The 18,007-nt window shown below is 32.8% G+C and overlaps 1 protein-coding gene across 1 annotated transcript; it reads left to right on the plus strand.

The window, feature by feature from the left end:
• The first annotated feature begins 1,126 nt into the window (after positions 1 to 1,126).
• On the plus strand, positions 1,127 to 17,713 carry LOC120077818 (transducin family protein / WD-40 repeat family protein). Its single transcript, XM_039031880.2, has 22 exons — positions 1,127 to 1,346; positions 1,524 to 1,846; positions 2,202 to 2,305; positions 3,365 to 3,433; positions 4,396 to 4,456; positions 6,503 to 6,642; positions 7,481 to 7,670; positions 7,919 to 7,980; positions 8,432 to 8,520; positions 9,420 to 9,492; positions 10,115 to 10,174; positions 12,345 to 12,491; positions 12,582 to 12,620; positions 12,782 to 12,819; positions 13,587 to 13,673; positions 13,895 to 14,060; positions 14,184 to 14,258; positions 14,997 to 15,133; positions 15,600 to 15,676; positions 16,715 to 16,784; positions 16,944 to 17,009; positions 17,231 to 17,713. The coding sequence occupies exons 1-22, from the start codon at positions 1,287 to 1,289 to the stop codon at positions 17,369 to 17,371; spliced, it is 2,274 nt and encodes a 757-aa protein (XP_038887808.1). The 5' UTR covers positions 1,127 to 1,286; the 3' UTR covers positions 17,372 to 17,713.
• The last annotated feature ends 294 nt before the right edge of the window (positions 17,714 to 18,007 follow it).

Raw genomic sequence — 18,007 nt, forward strand, 5'->3', positions numbered from 1 at the left:
TTCGGGGGTAATACCCCCAAAACCTATTCATAATTCATATTTAGCATATTTACTTATTTGTGGTTATTTACGATTATGACTCTAAGATTTAGAGTAGTGCGCTATATAAACTCTCTAATCCTAGAGGCACCATTTGTGTATTCAGAAAACATTGTCTCTAATAATATTGTTCTCTTGCTGTCCCATGGACGTCTCTAACACACTGTAAGTGAACCACGTATATCTATATGTTGATTCTTTTTACGTCTTTTTGTATTCTTTAATTGTCAATTTCATAACATGTTTAAATGAAATGACTTTCTGGAAAACAATTTTTTTTTTTAAAGTTAATCTAAACGTGGCCTAAATTATTAATATTTTTAGTACAATTGTTACAAAATTGAAAGTATAGAAATTAGACGGTTTATTAAGAGGGTTACTTGTTTTAAAGATCAAGGACCAAAATCATTTTTTAACCTAATGGGATCAAACCAAAACCGTTTAACTTAACTTGTAATTTAATGCCAAAGTGAGCTGAGCTCAACTTATGTGTTAACGACCAAAAGTTTTGTGGTTCGAATCCCTTTCCTTATTCCAATCCCCTTCCTTAACCCTTATCGACCAAAAGCTTTGTATCAATTTAAATCCTGAATTTTTGTAAGTGTATTAATTTACACCCTTTATTATAGTTTGTTTGGAAAGTCTTGTGTAAAACTTATAATTATATCAATTAAAACTTAAACATTTATAAAAATCAATTTAGACTCTTAGTCAAAATTTTCTTTGAGAATCATATGTAGATTTACTCTAATAATCAATTTTATAAAATCGACAGTTGAAAAAGTCTATACATGTTTGAAGATTAATGCATGAATGATTTTCAAAACTAATCGTAATGAAGAGTCTAAACTAGCTTACTTATGAATTTTTTTTAATTTAATTAATTTAAATCATAAATTTCATAAGATATTAGTTAAACTAAATCTAGAAATAAATATCAACATTTATAAAAATTTAGAGTTTAAGTTGCTACAAGTATTATTTTAAGGTTTTAATTGAATCTCAAAGTTTGGATGAGTAAATGGATATTTGCCAATTTTTTTTTTTTTTTATATATATATACTTTTGTAATTTATTACTTAGAAATAAAAAGAAATGAAGAAAAAGGAAAAGCCTTCCTAAACATGGGGCAACTATATAAATAAGGGAAAGAGAGAACTGGGTTTGTGAAAAGTTATTGTGTAGTTGAAGAGACTTCTTCCTTACCAAGCCAACTCTGATTCCTCCCGCGTCCGTCTCAGGCTGCTATGGAGACGGGCTTCAATGATTACAAATTGCGGTGCGAACTCACTGGCCATGAAGACGACGTAAGAGATGAATTACTCTATTCTCTTTCACCTGTTAATTGCTTTCTCAGTTTGCAACAATGTCGAACTCCAGCATTTGCTTGCACAATCTTCTCTTAACAATGTCGATTTGATTTGAATTGCGCGTTTGTTGGAGGTAGAGTCTGACCTTAAATCTTACTGAACTTGTATAATTAGGTTCGTGGAATTTGCGTGTGTGGAAATGAAGGGATTGCCACTTCGTCGAGGGACAAAACTGTGAGGTTTTGGAATTTGGATGGACGGAAGTATGTAGAATCGAAAATCCTGCTAGGGCATACGAGTTTTGTGGGTCCTTTGGCTTGGATTTCGCCGGATGAGGAGTACCCGGAGGGTGGAATTGTGTCTGGTGGAATGGATACACTCGTCATTGTTTGGGACTTGAGGACGGGTGAGAAGGTGCAGACGCTTAAGGGCCATCAGCAGCAGGTTACTGGCATTACGATGGATAATGGTGACATTGTGTCATCCTCTGTTGACTGGTAATTTAGTTCCCTAGTTGTGATCTTCCTCTGGGTTTAGGAGTAGAATTTGCAAGGTGTTGCAAAGTGTAGCATTATAAGATTTGGTTGTTTTTTTTCAATCGTTTAGGTGAGATCTATATCAACATACTGAGTCTGAAATGTCGAGGTTCTTGCATGATTTACTTGGAAGGTGTTTTAATGTGGGTTTTAACATGCATGGATTAGCTTCTAAATTTGATTTTCACCAAAATTGAAGCTGATTTTCCATTAGTGCACAAATATTTTGGGTGTACTAGGTTTTCTGCTTAGTGTTTGTGGCCTTTTACTTACTTTATACAAGGCAAAACGTGTGATATTGGCTTCTTTACTCCAGTACTTTAAGGAGATGGAGAAATGGCCAAGTGATGGAGTTTTGGGGTGCTCATAATGCTGCAATTCAATCAGTTATAAAGCTTCCATCAGGCGAACTGGTCACAGGTACTACTTCAAATAGGGACTGGAGTTTGTTTGAGTTATAATTTAGATAAGCTTTGCCCCATTCTCCCTTTGTATATCCTGGTTTCAAATTCGTCAACGCTTCCATTACGTTTTTTTTTTTTTTTGAAAGGAAACAAAATTTTCCATTGATTTAATGAAAAGAGATTAATACTGGGATTACAATTGCAGTGCTTTCATTACAATTGAGCCTTGATCGAGCAACATTTATGTTATGTTTCGAACCATATGATATTGGTGCAATCTACATTTGACATTATTGAACTACCGTTTAGCGTTTACCTCACTTATCATCATAGTTATTATTTGTCTAAAATTGATCTTTGTTAATGATTTTGATATATATTTTAATTTGTCACAAAGATCCACAAGGAAAATAATTTTGATGGCCTTTAAAGAGAAAACATCCGAGGAATTCTTGGAATGAGTTAGTACTCTCCATCCAAGAGAGGAAGCGAGAAGGTGACCATTCTCACCTTTCCTATCTAATTGGTTCGTGCTAGGTCATTTTGTTTTTGGGATCACCCAAGATAAGAATCAAGTTGCGCCCGAAGTTTTTTGGCCGAGGGCACGTCTACTTGGGTGTCACTCATCGCTGCCAAAAAAAGATTAGAGACAAATGCTTCATCTTAGATTAAGGATCTTGGTAGATGGGTGTTTGAACTCTGAGATCGGTGGAGACAAATCTTCTTCTATTTTTTTTCTTTATTAGGGGATGTTGTAATGAACCAAAGGTTAGAAAAGTTTTTGCCAAAAAGAGAAGAGAAGAGATGACTCCCTATTGCCTCAACTATGTCCTTCGTTGGTTCTGTTACAGACTGACATTTTTTTAATGCAAGAGGGCTCTTTTGTGTGTTTACCTAAATTAGAACTGTCGAGAAGTTATTGTATTTGTCATTTGTGCTTCGGTTCTTGCATATGAAAATTCGTTTAATATAAGTTATTTACTTTATTACCTCTTTTGTATGGCCTGAGCACGTTCAAAAGTATTTGACTTCGTCTTAGGCTCTGACATATGATATTGGGTCTGTTCTTGTCTAGGTTCAAGTGATGCAACTTTGAAGCTTTGGAGAGGGAAATCATGTTTAAAGACATTTTTAGGACATACAGGTACTCCCTCCATCCCCCTCATGGGTACATGTGTATGCATTTGATTTTGAAGTTGCAAATGGTGGATTTTTTATCTTATATCATTGGGGGAGAATGGTACCCTCACTTTTTTTTCTTCCACATATGATACATTATTTTTATGGTGTTCTTAGCTTGAGTATATTGATGAAATTTGATTTTTCCGTATAAGATGTGACAAACGCCTCTTTACGTCAGGATTTTGGATTTTAAGGGGTTTAACTGCAGGAAAAATGTTATAAGGATTGCCATGGGGTATTTGATCTGATGTTTTTTTTTTAACTGGGGAAGAGACTGAGGTTTTTTATGACTAGAGATTGCTCTAAAATATGTGTTTATTTTTTTGATTCTACTTAGTTGGAGCTCTTCTTGTAAATAGTATCCCTCCTTTTTGTGGGCTTGGTTTTTTGTATGTCGTTGTGTTCTTTCATTTTTTTCTCAATGAAAGTGGTTTTTTCATTAAAAAAAACATGTGTTTATTTTTTAACCTACTTTTTTTTAGCTGACTCCACCACTCTTTCAGTTATAATGTTTAATAAATTGAACTCATGTCATGCCATTCGTCATCCACCTATAATTGACATATATTCCTTCTTATTTTGTGGAAGCAGCTATTTGTTAATTTATCTGTAATTCACTGCTTTTGTATTAGGACATGAAGCTCAACTTGAAAGATCAATTGTAGAAATGACTATTTTAATCTTGAATTTTTGGCTATTTCTTAAAGTTATATACTAAATCATGAACTCCAAAGTCTTCATAATATTTTAAGAGTTTTAAAAGATCGTGGACAAAACTATCGAGTATATTTTGTTTTTCTATGTAGCCCATGATTTTTTTGTGTCGATTGTTATATTTATACCATTCTCGTTTATACTTCTGTTAGCTGGAAAAGTTGATCATGCAAGTAACATGAGTTTATGCGTTTTGTTTACATTCTATAGATACTGTTCGAAGTTTATCAGTGATGTCCGATCTGGGAGTGCTCTCCGCATCTCACGATGGGTAAACCTATACCTATTTATCAGTGTATATTCTTATTCTTCTTTGTATTTCTTATTCTTTTTTATTGTTTTTTTTTTAAGTTATAATTTTTTTTAAATAAAGAACTTGCACCTATTTATTAATAGATTGGATAAATCAAAATCCGTCAGATTATGCTCCAATAAACAGCTAAAAAGCTGCATGTTTCAAGGATACACTATATTATTTTTTTTTATTTTTTTTTTTCTTGTCAAAATAGTATTTTCAGTCAAATGAGTTATGAAATTGAATATAAGTTTAATTACCATTTTGGTCCCTGACATGAGGACTTATTTCATTTTAGTTCCTATAACTTTCAATAAGTCCTAAAATTAGTCGTGATCTCTAGTTTGAAGTTATTTTTATTTGACACTGACAAACATATGATAAACATTTTTTTTCAAAGAAAAAACACCCGGTGAATATGTTTATCAAATTTCTAGAAGAAAGATATAAGGACTAATTTTTTTCTATAGCAAAAGTTAATCATAGATTAACAGTTGGGGACTAATTTTAAGGAAATAAAGTTATCTCTTTCAGTTCTATCCCTCTAGACTGTGAAAATTGAGGCTAAATGATAGGGTTCTGACCAAGCATACATTTATATGAAGTTTCTTCCCTTAAAGCTTAGAAAATAGCACGCCAATTGACATAAAAAATATTTTGAGTTGTCGACTTTATGATAAAAAGGACTAGTTGGGTTCGGTCCAAAAGTTTCTTAACCCAACCATGAACCCCCTAGATAATTTATGTTGCAAGTTGGTTAAGGTGAAGTTACTGTACAAAATAATTCCTTTGAGGTAGTTTGGGTTTGATTATCATGCACATTGAGGAATACAACCGTACATGGCCAATCCAAAATGCCATGTCAGCTAATCATACCCGCCTTTAGGAACTAATTTCGTTCTTTCAGAATAAGAATCATAACTTTTGATGGATATGTGAAAAGTTACAAAGTAATTCCAACCTTCAAAAAAACTAAATATTTAAACAAAAACAACTCTCCAACATGCCTTTGTAGAAATTTTTGGAATTAATTTCACAACTACCTTATATTTTATTTTTGATTGAATACAAGAAATAATTTATGTTTATATACTGAGGAAGCAAGGCTATCCAAGGTTGCTTCTCATCTAAGATATATTTATGTTTATCCAATTAGAAGAGTTTGGCATCCTAAGGAGCCTGAGAAGACTTTAGTCTTTGCTCATTGGGGATTGCTAACAATGATATATTGTGAAGAATAATATTGAGAGGAACCGTAGGATCTTGGATGTAGAGGATAGACAATCAGCTTAGTATAAAGCCCATTTTCTGGCTTCTTTGGGGTTCTTAAATGGGAAATTTCAGACTATTCCTTCAATTTAATTTTTGTTACCTGTATATAAGTTAGAAAGGACCATTCCTTTGTTCAAATAATTCATTTTTTTTTATATCCGTGAGTGTTGGAGTCAGCTTATGTGCATCTAGACTAATCTCATGGGACAACCCACCCGACCCTACAACATTTGGGTGTCAAGGAAACTCGTAGAAAATTAATTCCTAGGTAGGTGACCACCATGGATTGAACCCTTGACCTCTTGACCATTTATTGAGGTTATGTCTCCTTTTTATCACTAGGTCAACCCTTGATGGTTTGTTCAAACAATTCATTATCTCATTAATTTTGTGGATCCAAAGAGAGAGAAAAAAAAAGAAAGAAAAGAAAATAGGATCATTTTTTTGTTGTTTTGTTATTTTGATTTTTGAATTGGACACCTTATTTCACGGGCGTTTTAATAGGAAAACTTTCTCTTTGTTTCTATATTCTTGAATCATATCAAATAATTTCACTTCTTTAGTAGGAAAGAAATAGAGCAATAAATTCTATAGATTGTTGCTGAAATATTAAATGACCATAAAATGAATGATTTCTATTGCCTTCTCTGAATCTGTAGAACCTTTGGAGGAACATCTGTTATATTCTTTATATTAGAATATTGAATGAATTTAGGATATTGAATTTGATTTTCTTTTCCATTCTGGCAGTTCTATTAGGTTATGGGCTCGAAGTGGTGAAACATTGATGGAGATGGTTGGTCATACTTCCATCGTGTATTCAGTGGGTTCACATGCTTCCGGACTCATTGTTAGTGGGAGTGAAGATTGTTCAGCAAAGATATGGAAAGGTTACTACTTCTATCTATAGGAGTTTACTAGTCTTTTTTTCCTTCTTTATTTTTCCTTTCATTTTTAATAAGAAAATTTAAAAATATACTAAGGGATAAGAAAAATTCAACAAAAGGATCCCAGTAAAGCTACAAAAAAGGACTGCAATCTAAAAGAATAAAACCTAATTGATAATTCTTATCCTCTGAGCTTCGTTTAAGACCCTCCATTGTGCCCAAATTGAGTTTGTCGGTTGAACCTTTCATGTATTGATGATAAGTGTTCCTTTATATATACATACTTTTAAGTCTGTTCTATGGAGCATTTGGTTGGGAAGAAATGACTAAAGTTTCAGTGGAAAGGCAAAGGAAAGGTGAAAAAGGTGTTGAAGTTGGCTAAATTTTCTGTGATGAATTGGATTTCTTTAGATAGTGAGTTGTTTATTTCTTATAACTTGATTTTAAATATGAAAACTGTTTATTGTATTATTATTTTTTATAAACTGTTAATTTAATTGGCTAAAAACACAATAGTTCTAGATAGTGAATTTATAAACTGTTCTCTTTTTTAATAAACTTAAATCAAGGTGGAGTTTTGTAGGAATTCTTAACAGATATGTAGTTTAATGCAATATTCGATCCTTTAAGCTTTGTGATTTTTACTTTCAATTTTCAACTTATTACTTATCCATGAATAGCGTGGTCCTTGTTGGAAAAAATGATATGTTGATTTATGATTTTTAGTGTGCTATTGAAATTGCTGATGTTTGGGGTTGTTGGAATAATCCAGCATCATAGGAGTATTTCTTTTATAAAAATAGCATATTAGTATCACGAAGTTGGATTATTTGTGTTGCAGATGGAACTTGTGTCCAGAGCATTGAGCATCCTGGTTGTGTTTGGGATGCCAAGTTTTTGGAAAATGGAGATATTGTCACAGCTTGTTCAGACGGAGTAGTACGTGTGTGGACTGCAGATCAGGAAAGAATTGCAGAGCCCCAAGAATTGGAGTCATTTGCTTCCAGACTGTCTCAGTATAAGTTGAAGAGGTACCCCTGAACTGCTGCCACCACCCACCATCCACCCACACACACACACACACAAAGAGGAAGTTCCAATAATGTCAGTATATAATTTATTCTGTAGCTCTGCGTCCCGTATGATTCTCAGTATTAATATAGCGACTTATATACACCTTTAATTTATTTGTTTGTCCATCATGATGTCGTGCACTTTTATTGCTATGTTGACTGTCTGTCTTGTATTTCATAAGTTCTCTCTAATTTACTTGTGACAGGAAGAGGGTTGGAGGATTGAAACTGGAAGAATTACCTGGGATGGATGCTTTACAAATTCCAGGTCTGGTTACAATATTCCATTTTAATAAGAAACCAAGATGTTATCCAGTTCTCTACCTTTTGTCTTTTTTCCTTTAATTTCATGAATCTTTGTTGCAAAGTGGATGGGTGGGAGGTTTTTATAATTGCAAATGTGGATAATACCTGAGTTATTTTCTCCATGACTTGTTAGTTTCATGAAGTTCACTGTACTTTTGCATCGCAAGTGAATGTTCAAATTTCACATTTTGGATTATGTATTGTACATTCTTAGTGCTAGATAAAAATTTTGGTTTCATATTAAGTATACAATAGTGTAATGAATTGTTTGTACAAGCTAGAATATCTTGCTAGTTTGTAGTTAAAAAATATAGAACCAATTTCAATCCCCTTGAGCCTAAACCATTTGAGTAGTTTTGGTATTCAACGGCATTGGTAGGATTTCTAATATAATCTAATCATCCTGACATCAGGAACCAGCAATGGACAGACAAAAGTTATCAGAGAGGGAGATAATGGTGTTGCTTATTCATGGAATTTAAAGGATTACAAATGGGATAAGGTAAATTTAGTTTTGGAGTGTCTGTATTTGAGCAATGTACATCTGTTTCCTTTTGTAAACTTATTGTCCACAACTCCTCATGTCTTTGGCAAATTATGTGATTTGTGTTGTCTTATGATAGAGGAGATTCTTCTTTTCTTTTATGGAATATTTGGCTTGAGAGAAATGAGGAAATTTGTTTTTGAACATGTCACAACTTTTCATTGATTGAAAGAAAAGAGAGACTAAAGCTCAATAGATACAAAACTCCACAACTCCACAGAGGAGAAAAAGTAAATGCAATACAATTTCAAAAATTGAAGCATGAACATTAAAGATGCAACGGCAAGTAAAGCATAGTTATATGGATGACAAAAATTGAACTAACAATCGAAGAGAAAAGCTGGCCAGTTAAGACTGGTGTCCTGAGAGGAATGAGGAAATTTTTAGCGGGTTTGAGAGTTCGTGGGAGTAGTTGCAGGCTCGTGTCAAGTTTACACCTTTCTTTTAGCTTCTGTTGCCATTTGTTTAAAAATTATCCTCTTGGTTTTTTATTATTTTTTTTGGGAGCCCTTCTTTTGGCTTGTCAGGACTTTATTTTTTCTTTTGGCTCCCGTCTTGGCTGTTCCTTTGTAAGTCCTTTTTGTTTTCTTTCAGAATTTCAAAAAGCAAGCCTGTTTTATATATTTTTTATTTTTATCCTTCTTTTCTTTTTTGCTGTTCTTCAGATCGAGGAAATGAGCATTTTGTAATTATTCATTTACTTCGAATATTGCATACCCTTCTAGCAAGTCCCGTAATTATTATTTTTCAGTAAGAAGCAGGTTCTATATCTGAACTTGGTGCATATGGGCTTTTCTGGCATCTGAATTATTTTATAAAAATTGGAGCATCGTTTATGTATATTCTTTAATTTGTAGATTGGTGAAGTTGTTGATGGACCTGATGATGGCGGGAGGAAACCTGTTCTTAATGGAGTTGAATATGATTATGGTCAGCATTCTTTTAATCTACTAATATTAATTTCATTCGCAGTGATCTGAAAACATTAATTGAAAATAAGGAATTCAATAGAAAATAACATTTTATGTTTGTAGTGTTTTTGAATGTGTTTTGGCAAATTTAGTAACTAGATCCAATTTTATATGGCATTCAAAATGTGTTTGATAGTATGTTTATAAACCATAAAAATAGTCATCTAACTTAATGTTATTAATTTTGTCTAATTATTATTTTACAATACCATATAGATTATAATATGTTATATTATACATATCTTAATTTAGTTCATAGCATGTAATACTATATATATGAAAGTTTTATCTCTTATATTGTAATATTGCATTTTGAGGTTTCAAATTCATAATATAGATACACTAAAAACATAAAAACATTGTTACAAAATCTAAAACAATTTTAAAAAACAAATCTGCTAAATGAATATTTGTTGAATCCAATCGACTCGGTGAATCTGAAAACATAAAACAAAATGTGGATTGCAAATCCTAAGAAATCATCTTTAACCGCATTTTCATTTATTTCTTCAATGACACGATTCAACTTTGTCTGCCTTTACCATATTTTCATTTAACCGCTTTCTCAAATTGTTGCTCAGTATTTGATGTTGACATTGGAGATGGTGAACCTATTCGCAAACTGCCTTACAATTTAGCAGGTGATTATTATTATTTTTTCTTTTTTTGTAACTTTATTTTCCATTTATTTTGAAATAATCAATTTTGCTGTCACAATACTTAATATGGTTCAAGTTTAACTCAAATAAAATGGAATTGGAAGGCTTTCAAATTCAATAAGAGTCATGACTTTAATAAAGGACTTAGAGAGAAAGAATTCAGTCTATAGTGGTCACCTACTTAGGATTGGATATCCTACGAGTTTCCTTGGCATCCAAATATTGTAGGATTAGGCTCGTCTTGTGAGATAAGTCTGAGGTGCGTGCAAACTAGCCTAGATACTATAGATATTTAAATAATAATAAAAAAATGAAATTGGAAGGCTTTCAAATTCATGGTTGGGTGATTATCCCCCAAAATACACTTCTAAAGGTCACTGTAGGTTGAGAGAACGAGTCTAAAAAATAGAAAGCATCGTGTTCTTCAAAATTTATCTGATTCTCTTATCACAACCTTTAGCAGGGAGGAAACTGATGTAGTGAGTCAGTTTAGTAGTTTTAGTTAAATTCTTTTTAGTTTGTTCAAATACTTAATTTGTCATTAAATTCTCTACAAATAAAGGGTTAGTCAATTTACTTCACAGTGTATCTACTGATTTGTATTTTTCTTTTTCTTTTTCTTACTTTGGGAGTTGGTATCCCTCAACATTTGCTCTTCATTATATCAATGAGAAGTTTCTTATTTCAATAAATAAAGGATTAGTCTCTTGTCTTGGTTATTGAACACTTGAGAGTCGCAAGAAAATCCTTTGAGCTATATTTCTGGGACAATTCTCTCATCCATCATATAGGGTGCCCCATTTTTCGTTACTTAGATTAGCTGCCAATCCTCCTAACTCCCTTAATAAACTGCACTGATGCACTAGGAATGTACTATTGCTTGGGATAGGTGCCTTTTTTCTATATGGTAGCCTGTATTGTTGAACTCATTACCAATCGGCCTAAATTTGATAAAAAAAAGGTTGGAGGCATCACCTTATTGTTTTTTCTGACGACCAAATACCTTAACATCAATCCTTTAGACATGAAAAGATTAATTCTATTCAGTGACATGTTTTTTAGTCCTCTAAGAAGCACAGATACAAATACAAGACATGGATATGACACAACCGAACATGGACATAGTGACACAATATTTTTAAAAAATGTTAGACACGGACATAACAAAAACACGTTTATTAAAATATACATTAAAAAAGTATGTATATAATTTTTATACAAGAAGGAAATTCGTAGTCAATAATTATATGCTAAGAAGTGAGTATTTTACTCTTAAAATTTATTCAAAATCAAGTGTTCGATACGTATCTAATAAATGTCAGATCTATATTTACTTTGTACAAGTGTTTAGTGTCTAAGTGTCTAACACATGCTAGACACGGACACACTAGTTAGACTAAAGTGTATGTGCTTCTTAACTAGTCCTTATTCGATGGTTAATTATGAAGTTATATTTTCAAATTCAAACTCTAACATTAGTCTCTTTATATTTATTCAATGAAAAATTTTCCTTTCTTGTTAAAGGATAAAATGTATTCGAAATATATGACATCTTGCATCAATTATTTGACGATCATTTTTTTTGGGAGTTCAAAAATTTTTCTGACTGATGCATGAAAAGAGGACAACTTCTTATCTATTAAGTTGTGTTCACACTGCTCAGAGCCCTAACCAATGTATATGATTGTTGTTCATTGGTGACATTTTGTTGTAGCTTCACTTAGCTTTCACTGAAAAATTTTGTAGGACACCTTCTTATGACTTAGTATCCTATCCAAATTTTTGAAGTATATATGTTAAACAATAATGCTTTAGAAAAATCATGTAGATCTAGATGTGGGAGTGCGTAGTTTCTCTTTTAAAGGCTCATAGCTGTCATGTTTAGTGTTGCCTCATTTGAATTTACTCATTGTCGAGCAATTTCTAATGGGAGCAGCACTACTGAACTTCCAATGAATTATCCGAGAAATTCTGCATGCCCAAAGAAACTCTGAATTTTTGTAATAGTAGTAGGGGCAGGCCACTCCTTGATGGACTTATTTCTACCATTTGGGATTTCATGGCACTCGCCCACATGAAAACCTAAGAAAAGAAGGCAAAAGTACCGGTTATATTGATGATTAGTATTAAACTAACTATGAAACTTTTCCAGATGATCCATATACCACTGCTGATAAGTGGCTTCTCAAGGAGGATCTTCCTCTCGTCTATCGGCAACAGGTGGTCGACTTCATACTCCAAAATTCTGGAAAAAAGAATGTTGTCCTTGATCCATCCTTTCGTGATCCTTATACTGGCTGTGAGTAGCCTTCCATGACATTACTTATGTGAACCATTATCTAGTTTGAATTTGAAACTGATCTCTCTGTTTTTTTTCTTTGGGTACCAGCTAGTGCTTATGTGCCCGGTGGGCCTTCAAATGTTTCAGGTACGCACTTTTTCTAATGCCAACTGCTCCATGTTTTTTTGTAGTTTAGGAGGAGGTATAGTGTGAAGAATCAAAATCAAGTTTATATTAAATCGTTCTATCTTTGGTAATCTTTAAGAATTCTGAGCCTCTGATCTTTGCATATTCATTTTCTTTAACAGCTGAATCACGCAAACCTATTTTCAAGCATATCCCTAAGGTATGCTATTATGTCACTTGGGGATTATGATCATTTAATTTATACACCACACCTAGAAATGTTCACTTGATTGGATGCTCATCTCTCTTTGCCATTAAGGATCATCAATTGGGTGCGTTTTAAGTAAGCCTTTGTATGGCCCCAAAATCCTAATTTAAGAAAGTATGTTTCATTTTGAGAATAAAAACGCTGGAGATCACAAGAGCAGATATAAGTTATTATTATATGCTAGTTGGTGCGTAGTAATAACCCTCTTCTATTTTTTTCATCTTCACTTTTATCCATCTGGCTTATTAGCTGAGATTTCTAATTTGGTTTATTAATTCAAGTTAAATGAGGTTATTTAGGTCTATCATTTGTTCTCATGTTGTGTAGTCATTGTTTGGTTATGAATTTCAACTTAGTTCAAAACAGGTTGTTTGCGTCTTCTTGGTGGTCTGTTTCACCGGACTTTTGTAATTATGATCTGAGTCAAATTAATGCCAATTGGGATCCCTTTTTGTAACACCTCCTTATTTCGTAAATCTTCTCTTTGATTAATTAATGTTTCCCCTTTCTTTTAAAAAAGAAACAACTTAGTTCAAAATAGATCTTTTAGATAGTGATTTATCTTTATATTAACAAATTATAAAGTTCTCAAGTACATTGTACAATGTGTTGCTGGTTATAGTACTTATATCTTTAAAGTAGTTTGGCCAGTTTTTCTTGTATAGTTTACTTATTTGTTTTGTTATGTTTTTTTTCCCCTGCAAATCATTCTTTTCCAGAAAGGAGTCCTTGTGTTCGATGTTGCACAGTTTGATGGGATACTAAAAAAGATTGTTGAGTTCAACAATGCATTGCTTGCTGATTCGGTAGGCTACTTTTTATTGGCCATCTTTTTTTCTTTCTAACAACGGTGTACTAATTTGTATCAAGCGTTCTACACACATTTGCTATAACTCTCTGGCTAATCAAACACAATCTCATTACTTGAAGGCATACCTGTTCCTTCTTTAAGTATCGTTTCTTAAAAATTTTTCATGCTTATTTTATTTTATCTATTTTCTCTAATCATATTTGTTTCTTTTTGAAGGAAAAGAAGAACTATGCTTTGCAAGAACTTGAGGTTTCAAGACTCGGTGCTATTGTTAAAATTTTGAAGGATACATCACATTATCATTCTACCAAATTTGCAGATGCTGATGTTGTATTGTTATTGAATTTGCTCAGATCATGGCCTCGTGAATCATTGTTTCCGAGTAATTGTGTTCTTTTCCCCTCTCTGTCTCCTTCATACTTAGTCCATGGGGCTAAAAAAGTGATTAGTATTTAACCCATAACTTTTTATTTTAAATGCTGGTTTTTCTTATGCTGTTCTGCAGTTATTGACATACTACGGATGATTGTTCTGCACCCTGATGGAGCAATACTGCTTTTGAAGTTTATTGATTCTGATGGTAATTACATGAAGACATGGCTGCTCTGCGTTTTTCCCTCCTTTCAAAATTCGTAGTAACCCATACCAAGAATCAGATTCACTAATTAAAAATTTTCTTTTTTGATAGAACTATATTTTGAAAATTATGTCATGCATATTTTATATCCTTGTCCAGCAACTTATTTATTTAAAAATGGTGGATGAATTGGACACAGGTTCGATATCTAATTAAGGAAGAGTGAAAACTAAAAAAAAAAATGTGTACGTGAATGTATTTGGTTGTGTTTGATTTTAAAATTGCAGAAACTATTTTTGGGACCAATTATTTGATATTGAAAAATTATCAATAACTCCAAACACTTGTTACCTTAGTTTCTTATTTTTCCTTTTGGATTGGTAGGGCCTAGGGGACTGTAGTTTTGATAACATACACCATTTTGTGAATAAGAATTTCTAAAAAAAAAATATTTTAAGATTAATAGTAAAGTAACTTTAACTGAACTGTTTAATTTGTTGAAAAAGAAACTCTTTAGAACTTCTGCATTTTGAAAATGAATTTAGGAAACCGTAAACAAATACATGATTTTAAAGAATTTCCAAGCGTTTTTTTTCCTTATTTGGTCAACTTCAAGAAACTAGTTTTGCCAAACAAACCCTTATTTTGAAGAAATGATGAGAAATTTCAAGTAGGACCCCATGCGTTTTTTCCATTGTAGTATTTCTTCCTAATGATGATATTTGCCTTGAGTTTTGGCAGGTTTTCTTCTGGAACTGATTCAGAAGGTTACAACGGCTCCAGTGATTGCTGCAAATCTTTTGACAAGCATACGGCTCATAGCTAATCTATTCAAGAATTCAGGGTATTACAACTGGCTGCAGAAACATCATAGTGAGGTTTGAATTTTAAACTTAATTTTATTTTGCCTGTTTGAAATACTTGTGTAGTTTAGATATATATTTAAGATATAAGAAACAAGAGATCCTAAAAGAAAAAGGACCAAAGCCAACCAAAGAAAAGAACGACTTTAGAACAAAGGGACAAGTTGTCTACTCTCCGATGAAAAAGGGGTCTAAGAACAATCTTCTCGTGTAGTTTGTTCACTACTTCACGTTCCGATAGGTTCTGTTTTTCTTTTTTTTTTCCTTGTTTTTTTGTTGTTAAATAATAGTTTGTCTTGTTTGCCAAGTTTAAACTAATATGTGTCACTGGTTGTCAACCTTACATCTGAGACTTGGAAAGAAATGAAAACTGAAAACTCAATATTGATCATTGTGCTTCTGTGATAGATTTGTTATGCGCTTTAGTGGGGTGTTTCCTTAAATTCTGCATCTTAACTACTCATGTAAAATAATTCTGCAGATTCTTGATGCATTTTCAAGTTGTTACTCATCTGCTAATAAGGCCGTACAACTGTCTTTTTCAACACTGATTCTCAAGTAAGTCTATTTTTAAATATATATATATTTATGCTTTTTGGTTTGTTATCTTGGATCAAGTGGAACTTAAGTGATCATTAGGTTTATAGCTTATTGGGTGATCCACTTCCATTGTTTATCATGAGAAATATCCCCCTTTCTGTTTCTAATTGAAAATAATCTACGCTGGTCCCTTGCCCAAAAATGAAAATGAAATCTATTATTCAATTGAAAATAATTCAGCGTTTTAAAAGCCTAAAGGCGGCCTTGAGGCTTTTCCACTTGAAGAGGTAAGATGTAAGCCTCAAATAATGGATTAAAAACATTTTGCAAATCCTAAATCGGTATGACCAATTACAACTAAACATGATAATCATGTAAAAGTGGAAAGGAAATTCACCTCATAGTTTTCACTTAATAAAAAAAATTTAAAAGGATTTATAATATCCTCATTACTACTACTACACCTACTATCATTAATAAGATTGATTTATACTATAAATTGTTTCCAATATTTTTAAAGCACAACAGTAAAGGTATTCCTAGTTCATATTGTCACAACTCAAACTTTAATACTTTTGAAGAATTTGACAAACCACTATTATTTTTTTAATCATTAAACGAGGCTTAGCACGTAGAGATTTTAAGCTTCAGGGCGTTTCTACAGAGGCATAAGCTTCTTATGGTTCAAAGAAAGCGTAAATCTTGAGGCTAAAATATAGTCTCTTTTAAAAAGTTGATATAATTACAAAGGTATGAGAAAGAGAAATGTCTCTTATTGATTATTATGATGAAACGTAAACTTCTTTTTATATTAAAAGTTGGAAATGATGTAGGATCTTGGATAGTTACGGAGAGTTTTTGAAAAACCATATTTTGATATATGTTTTGTCGTCTCTTTTATTTTTCTGATGAAACCTAGGTTTTTCATCTTCATCTTCTTCATGATCAGTTGTCATGGTTGGATTTACTATATTATTTTCCTCTTAAGTAATGCATAGGTTGATTGCTTACTATGAGTGCTCCACTCTTTCTTCTATTCTCTTGTGAACGTGTCAGTTCCGCTGTGTTGTTAATTGAGAAGAAGGATCTTGATGGTCAGGGTCAAGTTCTTTCAGCTGCATTTGAGGTACTTTTTTCTGTCACACAATTTTATATGTACATAAACCTGATTTCTTTCTGCTCTAGTTCTTAGATTTTGGTCATTTGGAACTTTGGTGTCTGACTAGTGTTCTGTGTGAACCTTTCTGGTTCCATTCATCATGATACCATAAATTGCTTTTGGCAGATTGCAGAAGAGGAAAATCTTGAAGCTGATTCAAAGTTCAGGGCCTTGGTTGCCATTGGATCTCTGGTATTTTCTTATTACTATGATACTTACATTTCCTTGTTACGATATTTACGTTGAAACCGTTTTCAGGGATCAATTCCAATTACTTTCTTCTGATTTGATTACTTTGAACCGTGTATCTGCTGAAAATTTTGCACCTGAACCTAAAGCATGATTGATATATCTGATGTCTCTTGTGTACTAATGGCCAAATTTCAAGTAATTTTGCTATATTTTTTTCATAGATGCTCGAAGGGTGTGATGATATCAAAAGAACCGCACTGGACTTCGATGTAGAGAGCATTGCCCGAAAAGCAAAGACTTCTAAAGATGCCAAGATTGCTGAAGTTGGAGCTGATATTGAACTGTTGACAAAAGAAAGATGATTTGTTCAACTGAGATTAGATCACTAGTTCTGCTTTTCACTTTTTGCCATAGTTTTGACCAATTGAGTCAATAGATGGCAACGACGGGAGATAAACTAGATAAAAAACCAAGCTCATTGAGATGCTCGTTTCAACTGTGGGTTAGAAGGCTGCTGGGACCCTTTTGTTCAAGAGTAATAGACGATTGTCTTGATGAGCCCCTCATTTTATACCCCCGTAAAATGCAAAGTTTCATAATGCTTGCTTTTTAGTGGGATATTGAAAAAGGGGATACGATAGTAAAGTTTCAAAAGTGTTTGAATTTGCTCAATAAAAAATGAAATGAAAGCCAGTTCATTCAAAGCGCACTTTCTATTCCCCTTCACTCCCCCAGTTCTGCTCCCAACCACATTCTCTCAAAAGAGGGCCATATCTCCTACTTCTTCTCTTACTTCGAGGAAGAAGTCTCCAAGTACAGTGCCAAGTAAAGTTTAAATTGGGGTATATTCTAAAATTTATAGAGAAAGAATATAAACAAAAAACAAGGAAATTATTTGTTCATACATAATTAAATTACAGAATTGCCATCAAGAATTTGTTTTTTTAAGCCAATGGTTTTGACTCTTGTTTAGAACTACTAAACTTACTCTTCACCAT

Source organism: Benincasa hispida, chromosome 5 (assembly GCF_027475165.1).
Source record: "Benincasa hispida cultivar pf3 chromosome 5, pf3_genome.v1.1, whole genome shotgun sequence".
In the NCBI taxonomy this organism is placed as follows: Eukaryota; Viridiplantae; Streptophyta; class Magnoliopsida; order Cucurbitales; family Cucurbitaceae; genus Benincasa; species Benincasa hispida.

Bases quoted from the DNA above. Each gene is read 5' to 3' on its own strand.
- LOC120077818 (XM_039031880.2), top strand. From the start codon at position 1,287: ATGGAGACGGGCTTCAATGATTACAAATTGCGGTGCGAACTCACTGGC. The intron at 12,820-13,586 runs GTATGCTATTAT...ATTCTTTTCCAG, and splicing joins TTTTCAAGCATATCCCTAAG to AAAGGAGTCCTTGTGTTCGA. The intron at 15,134-15,599 runs GTTTGAATTTTA...ATAATTCTGCAG, and splicing joins TGCAGAAACATCATAGTGAG to ATTCTTGATGCATTTTCAAG.